Raw genomic sequence first — 15,715 nt, 5'->3', positions numbered from 1 at the left:
CGGGCATGGTGGCTCATGCCTGTAGTCCCAGCTACTCGGGAGGCTGAGGCAGAAGGATCGCTCGAGCCCAGGAGTTTGAGGTTGCTGTGAGCTAGGCTGACGCCACGACACTCACTCTAGCCTGGACAACAAAGTGAGACTCTGTCTCAAAAAAAAAAAACCAAAAAAACAAACAAAAAACAAACAAACAAAAAAAACAAAAACAATTCCAACTTCTTTCTACTATGTTAATCGATTCAATATATTATACAATCTAATTTACAATTACAGTCTCTCTCTTTAGAGTATTCAACTCTTGGCCTCTCAATTTGCTAAACTTTCCTACATTTGAACAGAACTCAGGGCCCCGAGACTTGGATGCTGCTTCATGACAAGAGTGGGTTTCCCTAGCTTCTAGTGACTCTGGGTGGGTTGTCATATCCAGCCAGGCAGCCTGACCTGCTTCCAGAGTCAAAGCCACAGCTGTTCCAAGCTCTGCTGCACACTAGCTCTGTGACCTTGGCTCCATTACTTTCCCTAAGCATGCCTTTCCTGATACAGGGTTGTTCTGAAGCATGGTAGGTCCTGAGACATAGGAGATGCTGGATAAATGTCTGCTGTGGGCCTTTTGGAAGCAATAAACATAGGATGGTTCTGGACACATCAGCCCTGCCACTCGCTAGCAGTGCAGTCCTGGGGGTGGGGGTGTGTTCAGTAAACATTCATAGCTTCAGTTTATTGAAGTTTACTTAGTACAGTTTACTGTTTACTCTGTACACTGGATATAACATCATCGACAATTATAAATAATAAATGCAAGGGTCTAGTACAGGATTTGGCATGAGAGCAGTCACTAAATGTCTGTCCTGATCTCAGGCCTGCTGACTCTGTGTGGTACAAGGAAGTGGGTATGAGGGGAGCGGGCAGATGGAGTCCCTGCCCCTATGGGCATACAGGCTAGAGCAGAGGAAACACATCAAAATGACAGAATGTTAGAAAAGTAAATCCATTTTATGTGTGAACACTAATACAAGCACTATAATATATCTCATATATTCAGTCAGGCCCAGTCTGTATTATCTAACACAATGTCCAGTCAGAAAGTCAAAATCATTTGCCTCACAGGCAGTTAATTTTGATTTGAAACAGTAATAATGAAGAGTCTGAGAGAAATTTAAATCTTGATGTTGCTAATATTCATTAATAATTACCTAGCAGTACGGCTAGATTATTCATAATTCAAAACCATGTTTTGTTTAGAAGGACATTAATAATCATTATCATGACCCATTCTAAGGCTGGTTAGTAGCTACTGGTAAACTGTACCCAAAGGTGTAGTATTTTAGAGAAAATAGAAGGGGAAGATAAAAATCCAGTAGAGTCTGAAGTCAGCAATGAAAATACTCATCAGAACAGCAATAGAAAATAATAACTGTGTAAAGTGGCACAATAATGTAATGCATGATCACTATACAATAAACAATTTGTTACTATTTGAGGAGAAAAAATTACAATGACAACAGACTATATAGCTGGTATTGAATCAGACTGTAAAAACTTCTCAAAATTAAAAAAAAAAGGTGATTCAGACAATAATTCTATATTTTTAAATGACAAGAAACCACTGTTATTCGGGATCATAAATTCAAGTATAACTATGTACCACAACCTTCTTTGACCCTTCTGAAAAAGTGTTACGCCACCTTTTAATATTCATATATCATTAAATCTATCTCTTTTTTTTTTATTTTGGCATATTATGGGGGTACAGATTTTAAGGTTTCAATAAATGCCCATTCCCCCCCTCCCCCCTAAATCTATCCCTTAATGCGACCCTAGTCCAGAGGCTCTGAGGGCCAGTGCACTAGGTCGAAGCCCTGGGCTCCCTCGAGCCCTGTCTTTACCATTAACTGCCAAACCAAGAGCAAGTCATTCCACTCATGCTAGGAGCCTCATCTGTAAACTAATTACTGTCCAGCTCAATCAGGAAGTTCAAATGAAGTAACATACATAACCTTTACTTTGGAAACTATAAAATGCTAAAAAGTAGAGCATTAGGAGTGATACCTCCTGATATAGCACCCTCACAGAAATCCTTATTAGTCCACATGTCTACACGTACAATTGTGTATATGTGATAGTCCAATGGAAAATAAACACTTCAAAATAATAACAGTTACAGCAAACCTTTACTGGGCATCAACTATATGCCAGGCGCTCAGCCATTTTCTTGCACGATATCATTTAGTATTTTTTCCTTTATTTTATTTTAATTGACAAATAATAATTATATTCATTTAGTCTTTGTAACAGCTTTATGAGGCAGGATCCATCTACTATCTTTCTTATTTTAAATATGAAATACCTAAGGCTTAAAGAAGTGAAGTAACTGGCCCCGAATTAAACAGAGCTGGGATGTGTGGCTCCTGAGTGTGTGTGCTTTCAGCCACTGCAAAACTACACATCGGGGATAACAATGAAGAGACTTGGAGAGAGGCTTCCATTTAGCTCATTCTGAATCTCCAGCACTGCTCAGGGGTGCCTGAGCCACAGTGAGGACTGCACGTGTTTCCATAAACATCCACTAAGATAATGACAAGCAAATTCTGGACTTGGAGGATAGAAAGAGGAACTTTTTACATATCAATAAGCAAAGAGGGAATACAGAAAGACTATACTTTTTATTATAAAGGATAGTTGGCAATGAGAAATTGGAAGCTTAAAAAAATTCAGTATCCTTTGGTTATTCAAATTAAATAAACTTTATCAGTTTAATCTTTGGTGGAAATCAAACCAAAAGAAAATTAAAAAGCATTGTTTAGAAAGCTAATATAACACTCCTTAGGCATTTTTAGATTAACCAAATGCCAATGAGATGTAGATGTAAAACCAGTGATAAATGAAGAATTTCACAATGAATAATAAAAAGTAGACTCAAAGGCAGGCTTAGATTCTTTGTTTTTAAGCATCAATTAAAAAAAAGTCATCCTCATTGTGACAAGTTTGGTATTGCCATAAAATGTACCCCCCCCCCAAATATAAATAAACTTACCTTTGGTTTTTTGATCAGCAGCCTGAAAAAAAAAATCAGAAACTCTTTAGGAATAATAATGTGTAGAATATACACATCTATGAAAGTTTAATAAGCAGACTTTTAATATAGGAAATTTAAAAAACATGTTTTTGCCTAGTTAATTTATCATCATTTATTATTCAGAAAAATTTATAATTGTCTACATGATATTAATTACATGCCAATATTAATCTAAACTCAAAAAAGATTCTATCTGGATGCTCATTTGAGCTCTATATTTTAATAGAGTCTAAAAGGCACAGAGTTCAAACTACAAGATACACCACACTAGGCAAGAACAAAGATAAATGGCATAACTTAGTATTTTAAATGCCATAAAATTCAAGCATGACTATATGGTTAACAGTAGGACTTGTTATTTTTAATATTTAATAACAGGATCTGCACTAATTCTTCCACCTACCCAGGGACATCTACATAATTGATTCTCCCTTAACTCCCTTTTTCTCTTCAAATATTCACCTTATGTAAAATGTTGATTTTCTGGGCACTAACTAATATCTCATAAGAATGTAACCATTTGCCTCACTGCACACCCCATTCTTCCTTTTCCTTTCTGTGTGCCCTCTCCCCTTCCATACTGAGTTCCCAGCTCCCTTTCTGGAGGGTACACGTCACAGATGCTTCTGTGGTTTGTGCTTTTCCCAGGAGTGCCATTAAACTTTAGTTTAATAAACCTCCATGGATTGAAAAAAAAAATTTAATAACAGGATCTGTAAGAGAACATTTGCTGAAGCTGCTAGAACTATTTCTAGCTTTTCTAATAAGATCAGTCAAATGGCCCTTGCTTCATTTCTTAGACTTGGTCGTTCTGGGCAGTCCGTTTTAAAGAATAGCATGGACATTCTTTACCACTAGTAACTGAAACGCTGCTTTTTAAAAACACAGTTCCAATATTTCTAGTTCTATAAGGAAGATGTTTTGCGACTGCCACCCTGGATTTCCTTTACCAGCACAATACCTATTATTCGCTAATTGCAGATTTAGCATATCGATTTCAGAAGCGATAGGATGAAACTCTGACATGTAAAGGCTGTGATAATGGAAGTGAGACACACAAGGGTGAACAAGAGAAGCAGTAACTTTAGCCAAACCTTTTTCTGAGCACCTTCCTTCTTTTTCTTTTCTTCCTGCTTTTTCTTTTTCTTTTCTTCCATCAAACGTTCCTCTTCTTGTGTTTCTTGCTCTTTCTCCCTATTAAACATAAGAAAAACCTGCATAAGTATAATGTCCATTTAAAATCCCAAAATGAAAACACATTAGTTGCAGAAAGTTTTAAGTAGGGCAGAGTTTTGTGCGTGGGATGAGGAAAGCCACTCTGAGAGGGTTAGAAATGGCCATCAGCCTACACTCCTGGCTCAGTCCCTAGTAGCACAGCAAGCTGCCCTGCCTCCTTCAGTGGCCCAGCTGTCTCCTTCATCCTGCACACGTTTGTGGAGCACCAACCTGTATCATCAGGCATCGTGCTGGGGATGAGGGTGCAAGATGGAGTAAGATGCAGTTCCTATAGTCCCGCCGCAGACCAGTATTTCTCAAAGTGTTGTCCCAGGGACCACCAATCTCAGAATCATTGGGGGTGTTTATTAAAAATGTAGATTCCTAGGTTCTACCCTAGCCCAACCACGTCAGAATCTTTGGGGGTGATTCTTAGGCACACTGTAATTACATGTTTGTTTGATAAACCAATTGTTTCTTTAAACAAAGGTTCCCACACAGCATGGTGAGCTGCTACAAGGATACACAATATAGAACTCCCCTCTGCAAATTAATTAGAGCCAGCTATTCCCCAGTGACACATTTAAGATTTTACTGTAACAGTAAAATGGAACATTGTAAATAAAGAGCCCACCACACAGCTAGGAGATGGCTTACACTTCCCTACCTGTGCTCATGTTCACATGACAAAGCCTAATTCAGATGTCTGCTCTTTAATAAAGCTTTTTCGAATTTCCCCTGGCTGGCAGTAATCTCTTCTACCTCCAATGCCTACTATATAATTTCTGCCATTTTTCATTAATAATTAAAAAATTAACATCTAATCACATTTTTACTTTATAAATATATGTTCATAGAAAAAACACACATATTTCAAAAAGACCTATAATAAAAAGACTCCTCCTTTTCCAATGCCCACAGGCCCTTCCCTTAGGTAACACATGTTAATTGTTTCTTGGATATCTTTAGGAAAATTCTTTCTATATATTATACATGTAGCTGTCTTAAAAAAAATAATGGGGGCATACTATTTACTTTCTTCCACATTATTCTTTTTTCACTTAATTATATACTCCAATATGTATGCGGAGGCTAAGTTCCTTTACATCTCTACATAAATATACTTAGGTTGCTACTTCCTGCCTTATCAATTTGAGACCTTAATAGTTTAATTCCTGTAATGATGGATATGGATTTGGCTCTTACATCACTCTCATAACTACTTTTAGTTAAATCAATAAATGCCATTTGCTTTATAAAGAATATGTAAATGTTTGCTACAGAGCTATTTAGTGCATCGTGATTACATTTTACTTTTTACATAGCTGTTTTTTCCAGAGCTTCTAATTGGTTTTCTTTTCCTCTTGCACTATTCTTCTTATAAAAATTGTTTTTGTTTTTTTATGCCCCTCCCCTCGCCCCAAGTTTAAAACACAGCACTCTTAAATCTCCTTTCCAGCGCCTTAGTATAGTTCCATTTGGGCTTGGAGCATTCTGCCAGAGCTTACTTACAGCCTACAGTTACAGCCCTTTGTGGTAAAATACACAATACATAAAATTGACCATCTTAAGCATTTTAGAGTACAGTTTAGTAGTAGTACATTCACATTGTTGTGCAATAAAAATCTACAACACTTTTCATCTTGCAAAACTGAAATTCTGTTCTTATTAAAAAACAACTCTCCGCCGGCACGGTAGCTCACGCCTGTAATCCTAGCACTCTGGGAGGCCGAGGGAGGCGGATTGCTCGAGGCCAGGAGTTCGAAACCAGCCTGAGCAAGAGCGAGACCCCATCACTACTATAAATAGAAACAAATTAATTGGCCAACTAATATACATAGAAAAAAATTAGCCCGGTGCATGGTGGCGCATGCCTGTAGTCCCAGCTACTCGGGAGGCTGAGACAGTAGGATCGCTTGAGTCCAGGAGTTTAAGGTTGCTGTGAGCTAGGCTGACACCACAGCACTCTAGCCTGGACAACAGAGTGAGACTCTGTCTTAAAAAACAACTCTCCATACCCCACTGCCCAGCCCCTGGCAACCACCATTCTACTTTCTATCTCTATGAATTCGAGTACTCTAGATACCTCATTGTGGTTCTGATTTGCATTTCCCTAATGTTTAGCATCTTTTCAATATACTGTTGCCATTTGCATATCTGTTTTGAAGTCTACAGTCACTTTTATCAGTTTAATTGTTCATTTATATTAAGTTTCTGTTTGGATCACTGTATGATTTCTACCCAACCCAGACTGATACTATGAAAAGTAGGAACTAACAGATTAAGCAGGAGATAATACACACAAACTCCTTAGCATACATCATCACTCATCCATTAATGTTGACTTAAATTTATTAACTCAATCGTCCCATGACTTCCTTTCTTGAATGACTCAATTTGCTGGAAGATATCCAAGTATCTTTCCAAGAAAGAGTACCTAGGAGGTCAATTTTTAGAGACTATGCATGTCTGAAAATAGTTTCAGGCTACCTTTTTGTTTGGCTGGTGCCTTGGCTGAGTAGAACATTCCAGGTTGAAAATCAATTTTGAAGGCACTGTGCCACAGTATTTTAGCATCCAGTTCCACTCAAAAGAAGTCTGATGTCATTTTGATTTTCAGTCTTTTTTGGGTGATATATTTTTTATACAGAAGCTTATAGCCTCTCTTTATCTCTAAGTTTCCGAAATTTCACAATGATGTGCCTTGGTATCTTTTCTCCCCCCGTTTTTTTGTGCTTAGCATTTGGCTGAGCCTTTCAAAATAGAGACATTTCTTTCAGATCTATAGTTTCTTGAAAATATCCTCCTTCTGCTTCTAAATAACAACATATTGAACCTCTTAGATTGATCACCTGTAATTTATCTATTTTATACTTTGTTATTGTTGTTTCTATTTTTGGGGTGTTTGATTCAACTTGGTTTTCTAATCCTTTTGAGTTACTTATTCTGTGGTATTTAAAATTTTTAATAACTTGTTTTCTGCCTTGAATGCTCCTTTTCCACAACACCTATGTTTTTGTTTCATTCCTATTCTAACTAAGGATATTAATCAGGGTTCTTCTGAAGGTCTTCTAAGTTTTCTGCATATCTTTGTTTCTTCTCTGGATACTTCTTCCTTTAGACTTTCTTTGTTTTGAAAGCCTTTCCTCAACTGTCTATTAACCCTTGGTTGTTTGTTCAGGGTTACAAGTGAGGTACTGAAATACCAATTAGGAACTTTGTGTGCATGGGCTGAATTTGTTTCATGGCAGGGTTTGCTTTAGGGAGATTAGGTCAGGAGCTGCCTATTTTGCTAGAGCAGCCTCAAATGCCAAAACGTGCAGTCCCCCACCCCCCATTAACAGGGTGCTTTATGTATAATGTTAGCTCCTGACCTTAACTACCCAGAATTGCTCTGTTGCAGAAATTTTACATGTCACTACCCTGCCTTCTGACCATCACTTTCTGTCCTTGTTCCTATTGCTACTGTACCTGTTCTTTATCTTCATTGAAACCTATTTCTTGATTCTTCCTTTCTTGACTTTCTTGACTCTTTTCTTCTAAACTATTTTCGTCAACTCTTTTCCTGAGCCTAAGCCTTAAGACCACCTTGTATGTTCACTAATTCAATCACTGAGGAACTATATACAACTAACATGTGCTATTTATCACCAGAGGTACCAGGTAAAAAAAGGATGGAGGGAGAGATGGATTGATTCATTTAACAAATATTTTCTGAAAAATGGCTTTAAAGTGCTCTGAGATTACAGCAGAGCAGTAAACAAAGCAAGAGTACATAGACTTTCAAAGATATTCATATAAATAAATGAGTAAAACAAATTATCACTATTACAACAGTGACATGTACAAACTGCAGTAAGAACATGTCTGACACGCTCTTGCAGTCTGAGCGAGGCTACTGCCTATGCCATCTGTCTGTTACAGTCAGGGAAACCGCACGTCTTGGCTTTCATTGGAATTATGAGCCTCCTCTGTCCTGTGGGCTGTAAGTGCCTTGGTGGCAGGATTTTCTTCTGCCTCTGTGGCCTTGGGAAAAACCTGTTACCATTCAGAGCATTTCTGGCACCAATATCTGGTATATTATATCAGCCAAAATTTACATTGGGAAAAAAATCTATATACTTTCTTTTCAAGGAAAACTTTATTTTCTGATATGATCAAGTAATATTTAATAAGTTATTAATACTATCTACCTTGCAGAGTTAATAAGATTATAGACTTGGATTTGGAAAGTTTCATGATCCATTCAAGAAGGAAAAAAAACTAATCTAGTAATTAAATGGACAGTCATATGATTAATATGTATTTGTAAATGTAAGCTTATCATGCTTTTTTCCTTTTCTTGTTTCTGATTTGCTTGGCATTCCTTATCCATTCTTTCTCCTCCCTCCACATCCATGTCAAATGTCCACTTCCCCCGCCCATAATCCATGTTAACCACCTACTCCGTATCCTTCCATATTTCTGTCCCTGCCCATGTAATTATATGGAAACATTTATACTTTTTTTTTTTTTTTTTTTTTTTTTTTTTTTTTTTAGACAGCACATAACTTCTGCATAAACATTTATACTTTTATATTTTTACAAAGGATTTGACCATTGTTTCACAAAACTGAGATGGTATTATATAAACATTTTTGCATTTTGCTTTTTTCATTCAATACATGGGAGACATCTCTCTCCTCCCACCTCAACTGACAGATCCAATCTATTATATTACTTCCAATAGCTCCATTATATATACCGTGGAGTGAATGTCGTCATATGGTATTCAGTCATTCCTCTATTCGTTTGCATTCACTTCATTTTCAGTTTATCGCCACTGCAAAGAACTCCAGCTTCCTATGCAGCTCTGCTAAAGAGAATAGCATCCCTTCAACTGGCGACACGGCTTATATTTCAGTAGCATGGGAACTAGGTAAGGAGGAAATCTGATATGCGTGTAACTGCTGAGCCCAGAGCAAGTCTGAAGGGTCAAAGTGGACATAAACTACCTATGCCTCATATGGTAAGGCATACTACAGTGGGCCCTCTATACTGAGTTTTATTAGAGAGAAAGCTTTTTAATAATCTGGGTTTTCAATATGTTTCTTTTATTCTCAAATAGTTTTACAATCACTGGATTAGGAGGCTTTGGGTGGAGAAGGCAGCAACATTCATATTTGGAAGGAGCTAGAAGAAGGATGGGGTGGGAGGAGATTCCTCATCAGTGGGCCTCCAAGGGTATCATCTCAGTGTTTCTAGTTATTGCACATCTTCCCAGAGAAACGTCGATTTAAAAGATTAAATTATGTAGTTAGCCTGGGAATCCAGGTACTCCAATCCATGCACAACTATTCTGAATGGAAATGTTACAAATCTCCAATCTTTTTATCAGTTGATTACTTCCTACATTTGTACCCAAATTAAGAGGGTAGGGACTTAATTTTTTTTTTTTTTTTTTTTTTAGGTTTAGTTATCAGAAATTGTAAATCTTTCTCATCCTAACTTAGTTTTACCTACAGGATACACCAGAGCTTATACCGTGAAGTTACACTGGTTAGACAAATGTCATATCATTAAAATAACCACAAATTTATTTTGTGAGAGAGTGTGGGTATATGTCTTATATGCCATTATTTAGGAAGTCTGGCTAATTCAATTAGAATTTCCTTGTAGTGTTTATATTCAGAAGGGCTGGTAAAACATTATCAGACAAAATTAAAAAGGGGAAGAGGAAGGAAGGAGTATCCTGTCCAGTTGTCATAGAAATAGTTAAGGTTCTTAATTTATTCAACATGTGTTGGAATACCTGCTATGTGCAAGAAATATTCACAAGACCTTTGTGGGCAATATGAGAAGACATAAAATAGTCTTAGACCTCGAGGAACATATAGTCTAACAAGAGAGAGAAGGCAAAGCTTGAATCATACGTAATATGTGATATATTAAGGGAAGAAAGAGAGTAACAGAGAGTATGCTTGGGATTTAGAGTCACAAGGACTGGGTTCTAAAGTAAAATAAAGTCACTAGCACATAGGAGCTCAAAAGCCTGTAGGCCTGAGTACTGGATGGATTGCTTATAAAAAGCTTAAGTCATTCAACATGACACCAGGACTTGGGGTGGAAAAGGGAATTATGTACCAGATGGCTTTGACCATCAGGACCAGATGGGGTAGGGAAGAGCTTTTTGTGAGGATCAAAGTGTAATGTGGTTGATAGACTCTGAGGTCTGATGTTCATACGTTTGCATAATCCCCTCCCCTAGAGTATGAAAGGGACCCATGACTTGCTTCTAACCATTAGAACATGGCACAGGTGTACGCTGCTTCCTTGCGTCTTATACAAAACTCCACCTTTCTATCAGATTGGCTTTAGAGTCTCCCGCTCGGTTGCTGGCTTTGAAGAACCAAGCTGTCGTGAATCCTACGGCTGCAAGGAACTGAATTCTGCCAGCAGCCTGAGGGAGCTTAGACACCATCCCTTCCCCAGCAGTGTCCAGATGAAAACCCAGCCCTTGCCTTGACTATAGCCTTGCAGAGGATCCAGCTAAGCCCAAATTCTGACCCACAGAATTTGTAAAATAATAAATGTGTATTGCCTTAAGCAACCAAGTTTGTGGTGATTTGTTACACAGCACAGAAAATTAATACAGGTAGTGATTTAGGACTTTTGGGTCATCCAAGATGGGATAAGCCCACCACAGCCTCTCTCTCCTGCTAACTTATAACAAAAACAAAAAACTGGACAAAGTACGATATAAAAAACATAAATAATAAAAAGTAAACAAAAGTAGATGGATTGGGTAGAGCAGTCAAAATGTGGGGAGGCACTCTGTGTAGGGGTGACTTTCTCATTGCCCCCTCTTCTCTCAAAGTTTTGTCCAGGGTTGGGCCCCCGTCACAGCTGTACTGCAGCAGGTGTGGTATAGGCAGCTACAATGGAGAGAAATCCCAGCTTTCTCACTAGAGGACTAGGAAAAGGAATTCCTGCGAGCTAGACAGTGTCCCAGGATACTGGCAGGGGGGAATCCCAGAGAGAAATCAGCTGGAGAAGGAGATTCCTCCCATTCTGTGTATGAACCTTCACTGTTTGGGCTCACCCATGAGTTATGCATTCATGGGACAGACCCAAAACAGCAGAGCGAAGACTTTGAGATCTGAGCTACAATTTCAACATCCTCTGGCCCAAAGTCTCAGAATAACTCCCACACATGGGCCAGGCCCCAAGCAGCATAGTGAGTGAAGGCTTAATGCTAGAACCACTGAACCTAACCAGGTGGATAGCCTGCTAAAACAAAAACAAAACAAAACAAAACAACAAAACCAACATTCTCCAGAGGACTTGGAATAGTGCTCAAAGTCTATACAGCATAATCTATGTTTTAAAAGACCTTAAAAAGTCTTCTACCATCTAAAAAGTCTATATTCAAAATGTCCAGAATAAAGTCCAAAATTATTCCTCAAAGAACCAGGAAAATGTGGCCAACTGTCAGCAAAAAAGACAACCGATGCCAATGGCCAGATGACCCAAGGTTTGAAATGATCAGACAACTATTTTTAGAAGTATTAAATAGTTATTATAACTATGCTCCAGGAAACAAAGGGGAATATAAGAGTTGACAGCAGAGAAATAGAAACTATAAAAAGAGAAACAGGCCGCGTGCAGTGGCTCATGCCTGTAATCCTAGCACTTTGGGAAGCCGAGGCGGGCGGATTGCTCGAGGTCAGGAGTTCAAAACCAGCCTGAGCAAGAGCGAGACCCCATCTCTACTATCAATAGAAAAGAAATTAATTGGCCAACTAATATATATATAGAAAAAATTAGCTGGGCATGGTGGTGCATGCCTGTAGTCCCAGCTATCAGGAGGCTGAGGCAGGAGGATAGCTTGAGCCCGGTTGTTTGAGGTTGCTGTGAGCTAGGCTGACGCCACAGCACTCACTCTAGCCTGGGCAAGAAAGTGAGACTCTGTATCAAAAAAAAAAAAAAAAAGAGAGAGAAACAAATTGTAGAACTAAAAACCTATACACCTGAATTAGAAACTTCACTAGGTGGGCTCAACAGAAGAATGGATATGAATGAGACCATGAACTCAACAGATCTAAGAAATAATCTAATCTGAAAAACAAAGAAAAAAGATTGAATGAAAAATGAACAGAACCTCAGGGACCTGTGGGATGATACCAAAAGGTCCAACACTCATGTCTCTGGAGGCCCAGAAGTAGAGGAGAAAGACTGGTAAAGAAAAAAATATTTGAAGCAATAGTGGTGGAAAACTTCCCACATTTGGCGCGCTACATAAATGTATACATTCCAAAAGCTCTCTGAATGCCAAACAGGATAAACTCAAAGAAAACCATATCCAGACATAATGCACTAAATGCAGGCAGCCAAATTCAAAAGGACATGTGCTTATTTACACAACATTCTGGAAAAGGCAAAATTATAGGCACTGAAAACAGACCAGTGACCGCTGAGGCGAGGGTGGGGGAGGGACTGACCACAAAAGGCAGTAAAGGGAGATTCTTTGGAGGGTGATGGAATTACCCTGTATCTTCATGTGACGGTGGTTACATGACTGTATGCACTCATTAAGACCCATATAACTGTACATCAGAGAATCAATGGGACTATATGTAAACTCTAAAAAGTGAATAAAAACAAAAGCAAAAAAATAACATAAATGGTCATGGTAGGGGGAGTTCAGGAGAATGCTGAATCCTTCTCTCATGCACCACCCCCCCCCATTCTCCTAGACCCCCATTCCTGGCCTGATGAGCAAAGGAGTTTCAATTAAGTAAAGAAGGTGTGTATTGGGGTCTTCAATAACCAGAGGACCAGGGTATACCACAAGGCACTTAGGGAAGATTTGGAGAAAAGGACCAGGAAACTCAGAGCAGCACTGGGATTTGATTACTGATCAGGAAAAGATGACAGCAGGAACCTTTATTTTGGAAGGGTGGTGAAGAATTACAGAGATTGAAGAGAGGTATGACAAACTCAGTTGCCTCAAGGTATTTCAAAGGAGTCCTGACATTATTTTCATTTTAGGGCTAATATAGACTTCAGCCCCAGGATTTAGTTCTCAAGAACTATTTAGCTCTATTACTACTATTACGGCTAAAACAAAACAGGACAAAACCCCGTAGCAACTGCAGCCTGAATTCACCAGACTTAAACAGCATCTCTTGCTTCTACCTTTTAAATAAGCATCTTATAGTCACAGTGTTTGTCGTCTAGCCATTGACATGGGTATATCCATTTCCCTGTTTCATCAATGTCTTTCTACATTCCAGTATCTCCTTCCATTTGGTATTTTATCACAGAACTAAAGAAGTTTTTCATTTTCATAGGCTTTTCTCTGTAAAATAAAGCCGATCACCTGTATCTGTTACTTTGCCACTCAGCTTCCTTTCCTCTTCCCATTGGTATTTTACCCTGATTCCCTTGGAGGATCACTCTTCCTCTCACTAGCAGCTGGTGGACTTTAGGGCTCCAGGAATGCACTCTACGTCTAGCTAATCAAAGAGCACAGCATTCCCTGGGCCACAGTGCTTAAGACTCAGGGACGACACTGGATGCAGACCAAGCAGAATCAGAAGGCTGGAAGTTACTGTAGCCATCAACCAGAGAGAGCCAGAAAATGAAGCCAACACCAAAAAAGAGAAGCTAAGAAATTGAAAGAAAACTAAGTGTCTGTGAGATATGCCCCTTGAAATCAGGAATAAGTGGCTTCTGCAGCCTGACACTTCAGGGCCCTGCCCTCGCCTGGTCAGTGTGAGCGTGAGATCCGTACCAGGCCAGACACTCCCTGGAATGGGGACCCAGAACTCAGGTGGGAAACAGCTGGAGCCCATTCATCACACTGTGCCCTTCAAAACCTGCTGTGATACTCACTGCCTGGATACTCCAGGCTGTGCAGGTCTGTGCTGGATTTTCAGGGTGTCCTTCAATTTTGTCAGCTACCTCATCTCCTTCCAAATGTTCCTCTCCCCCACCCCCAGAACTGCACAGCTGCTTCCTATTGTTTGTAACCAAAGAATCCTGACAAATGCAGTTTATCAACAATCTATTGATTTAAACCTAGGCTTACTCAGTAAGTACTGACTGGATGCAGCACTACTTAATTACGATTTGTCTTAAGTAAACTAATCGGCTTCAGTATACATTTTTACCACTAAGAAAATTACTTTAGTATTACTATATTAACATGTCTATTACAAGTATAGGAATTATAAGTACCATTTTGTGAAAACCTTTTGAGTTTAAAGTAGTCTCAAGTCAGAAAATGACAGTATAATTGTAACGGCACTCCATTTCCATAGTCAATTATATAATGACATGTGAAAATATATATTTTAAGTATGCTGGAAATAACAGAGGAGAATCTCCACCCCATCTCTCAGACACAGTAGTCCTTGCTGGCACATCCTGGCCTACATGCGACACAGTGGTTAACAACAATGATGAGGATTTCACTTTTGCTAGAAAATTTAGAAACATGCACTGTGTAACCAAGGATAAGCATATGAATCCTTTTCCCAAAATCATCTACTTCCAACTGCAAAGGAGTCTGGAGGTGAGGAACTGTGCTGGTTATGGATTTACTGCCTCTCAGTCCCAAACTCTGCTTTTTTGCCGGCTCTGTGAAAAAAGACCTGTGACCTTTAACTATTTTTCCTAAATGCCCGCTGGCATGATGTCCAGCGTTTTCAGTAAAGGGCGCTAGAGACACACAGCGGGAGACGGGTGCACCGGGCAGGCTCCTCCAGGCCCACTCCCGCCGCACCGCCCGTGAGGTGGCTCTGTAGCACAGGACCTCTGGTGAGACGTGTTCCCAGGAATTACTTTCACTGCAGATGATGGGATTTCTAGCAAGTTCTGTCAACATGGTATCACAGTGATATCTCTGCCATCCCATGAGCCACGCTGTGGCCTCTCCAGTGAGGTCTGGGCCTCAGCCCTGGGGATCTTACTGGAGGGTCCGTCTGCCCTTGTGTCAGGGGTCTCCTTCTATCCACTATTTCTACATTCTCTAAAGTTTTCTTTATTCTGATGCACCAATCCCTTAGTTCTCTTACCAATCCTTCATAGTAAATGTTCTCTGTTCCCTTAACATAGTTTCTCTTTCCTAACAGAAGAACCCACAAATTAGAGCCTGTTTCAATCCTGCCAATAAACTGGAGATTTTTTAATACTGTCACAGCAATAAATTTCACATATGTGCCTAAATCATGAATAAATTACATCAAAGTGTAAAATGAAAGGCTGAACTTAATCAATAGCACAAAGACCTGAAATATCAAACCTGACAGATGGAGTAAAGAACTCTCTTGCCTGAATTTGGCTAATATCACTTGCCCAGTTTTTCAACTCCATAATATTTCTATGTTCTGAAACTTGTACATTTGGGCAACTTTGGAAAAGGTTCTCCTTCATGAGTACTTA

The 15,715-nt window shown here is 39.2% G+C and overlaps 1 protein-coding gene across 18 annotated transcripts in view; it reads right to left on the bottom strand.

The window, feature by feature from the left end:
• Nucleotides 1-15,715, bottom strand: part of TNRC6C (trinucleotide repeat containing adaptor 6C) — a 129,546-nt gene that overhangs the window by 83,417 nt on the left and 30,414 nt on the right. For 17 of the 18 annotated variants that reach the window (XM_075994807.1, XM_075994806.1, XM_075994808.1 and 14 more), the window contains 2 exons: nucleotides 4,168-4,267; nucleotides 3,032-3,053 (listed from right to left, as the gene is read on the bottom strand). In XM_075994807.1, the coding sequence (XP_075850922.1) occupies nucleotides 3,032-3,053; nucleotides 4,168-4,230 (85 nt within the window). In that variant the 5' untranslated portion in view covers nucleotides 4,231-4,267. Of the gene's footprint in view, nucleotides 1-3,031; nucleotides 3,054-4,167; nucleotides 4,268-9,032; nucleotides 15,711-15,715 lie in introns of those variants that run through there. The other variant, XM_075994796.1, reaches the window with a different exon arrangement.

The sequence above is a fragment of the Microcebus murinus genome, chromosome 18 (assembly GCF_040939455.1).
Source record: "Microcebus murinus isolate Inina chromosome 18, M.murinus_Inina_mat1.0, whole genome shotgun sequence".
In the NCBI taxonomy this organism is placed as follows: domain Eukaryota; kingdom Metazoa; phylum Chordata; class Mammalia; order Primates; family Cheirogaleidae; genus Microcebus; species Microcebus murinus.
The sequence above is the reverse complement of the archived record's forward strand: the minus strand, read 5'-3'. Positions and strand labels throughout refer to the sequence as shown.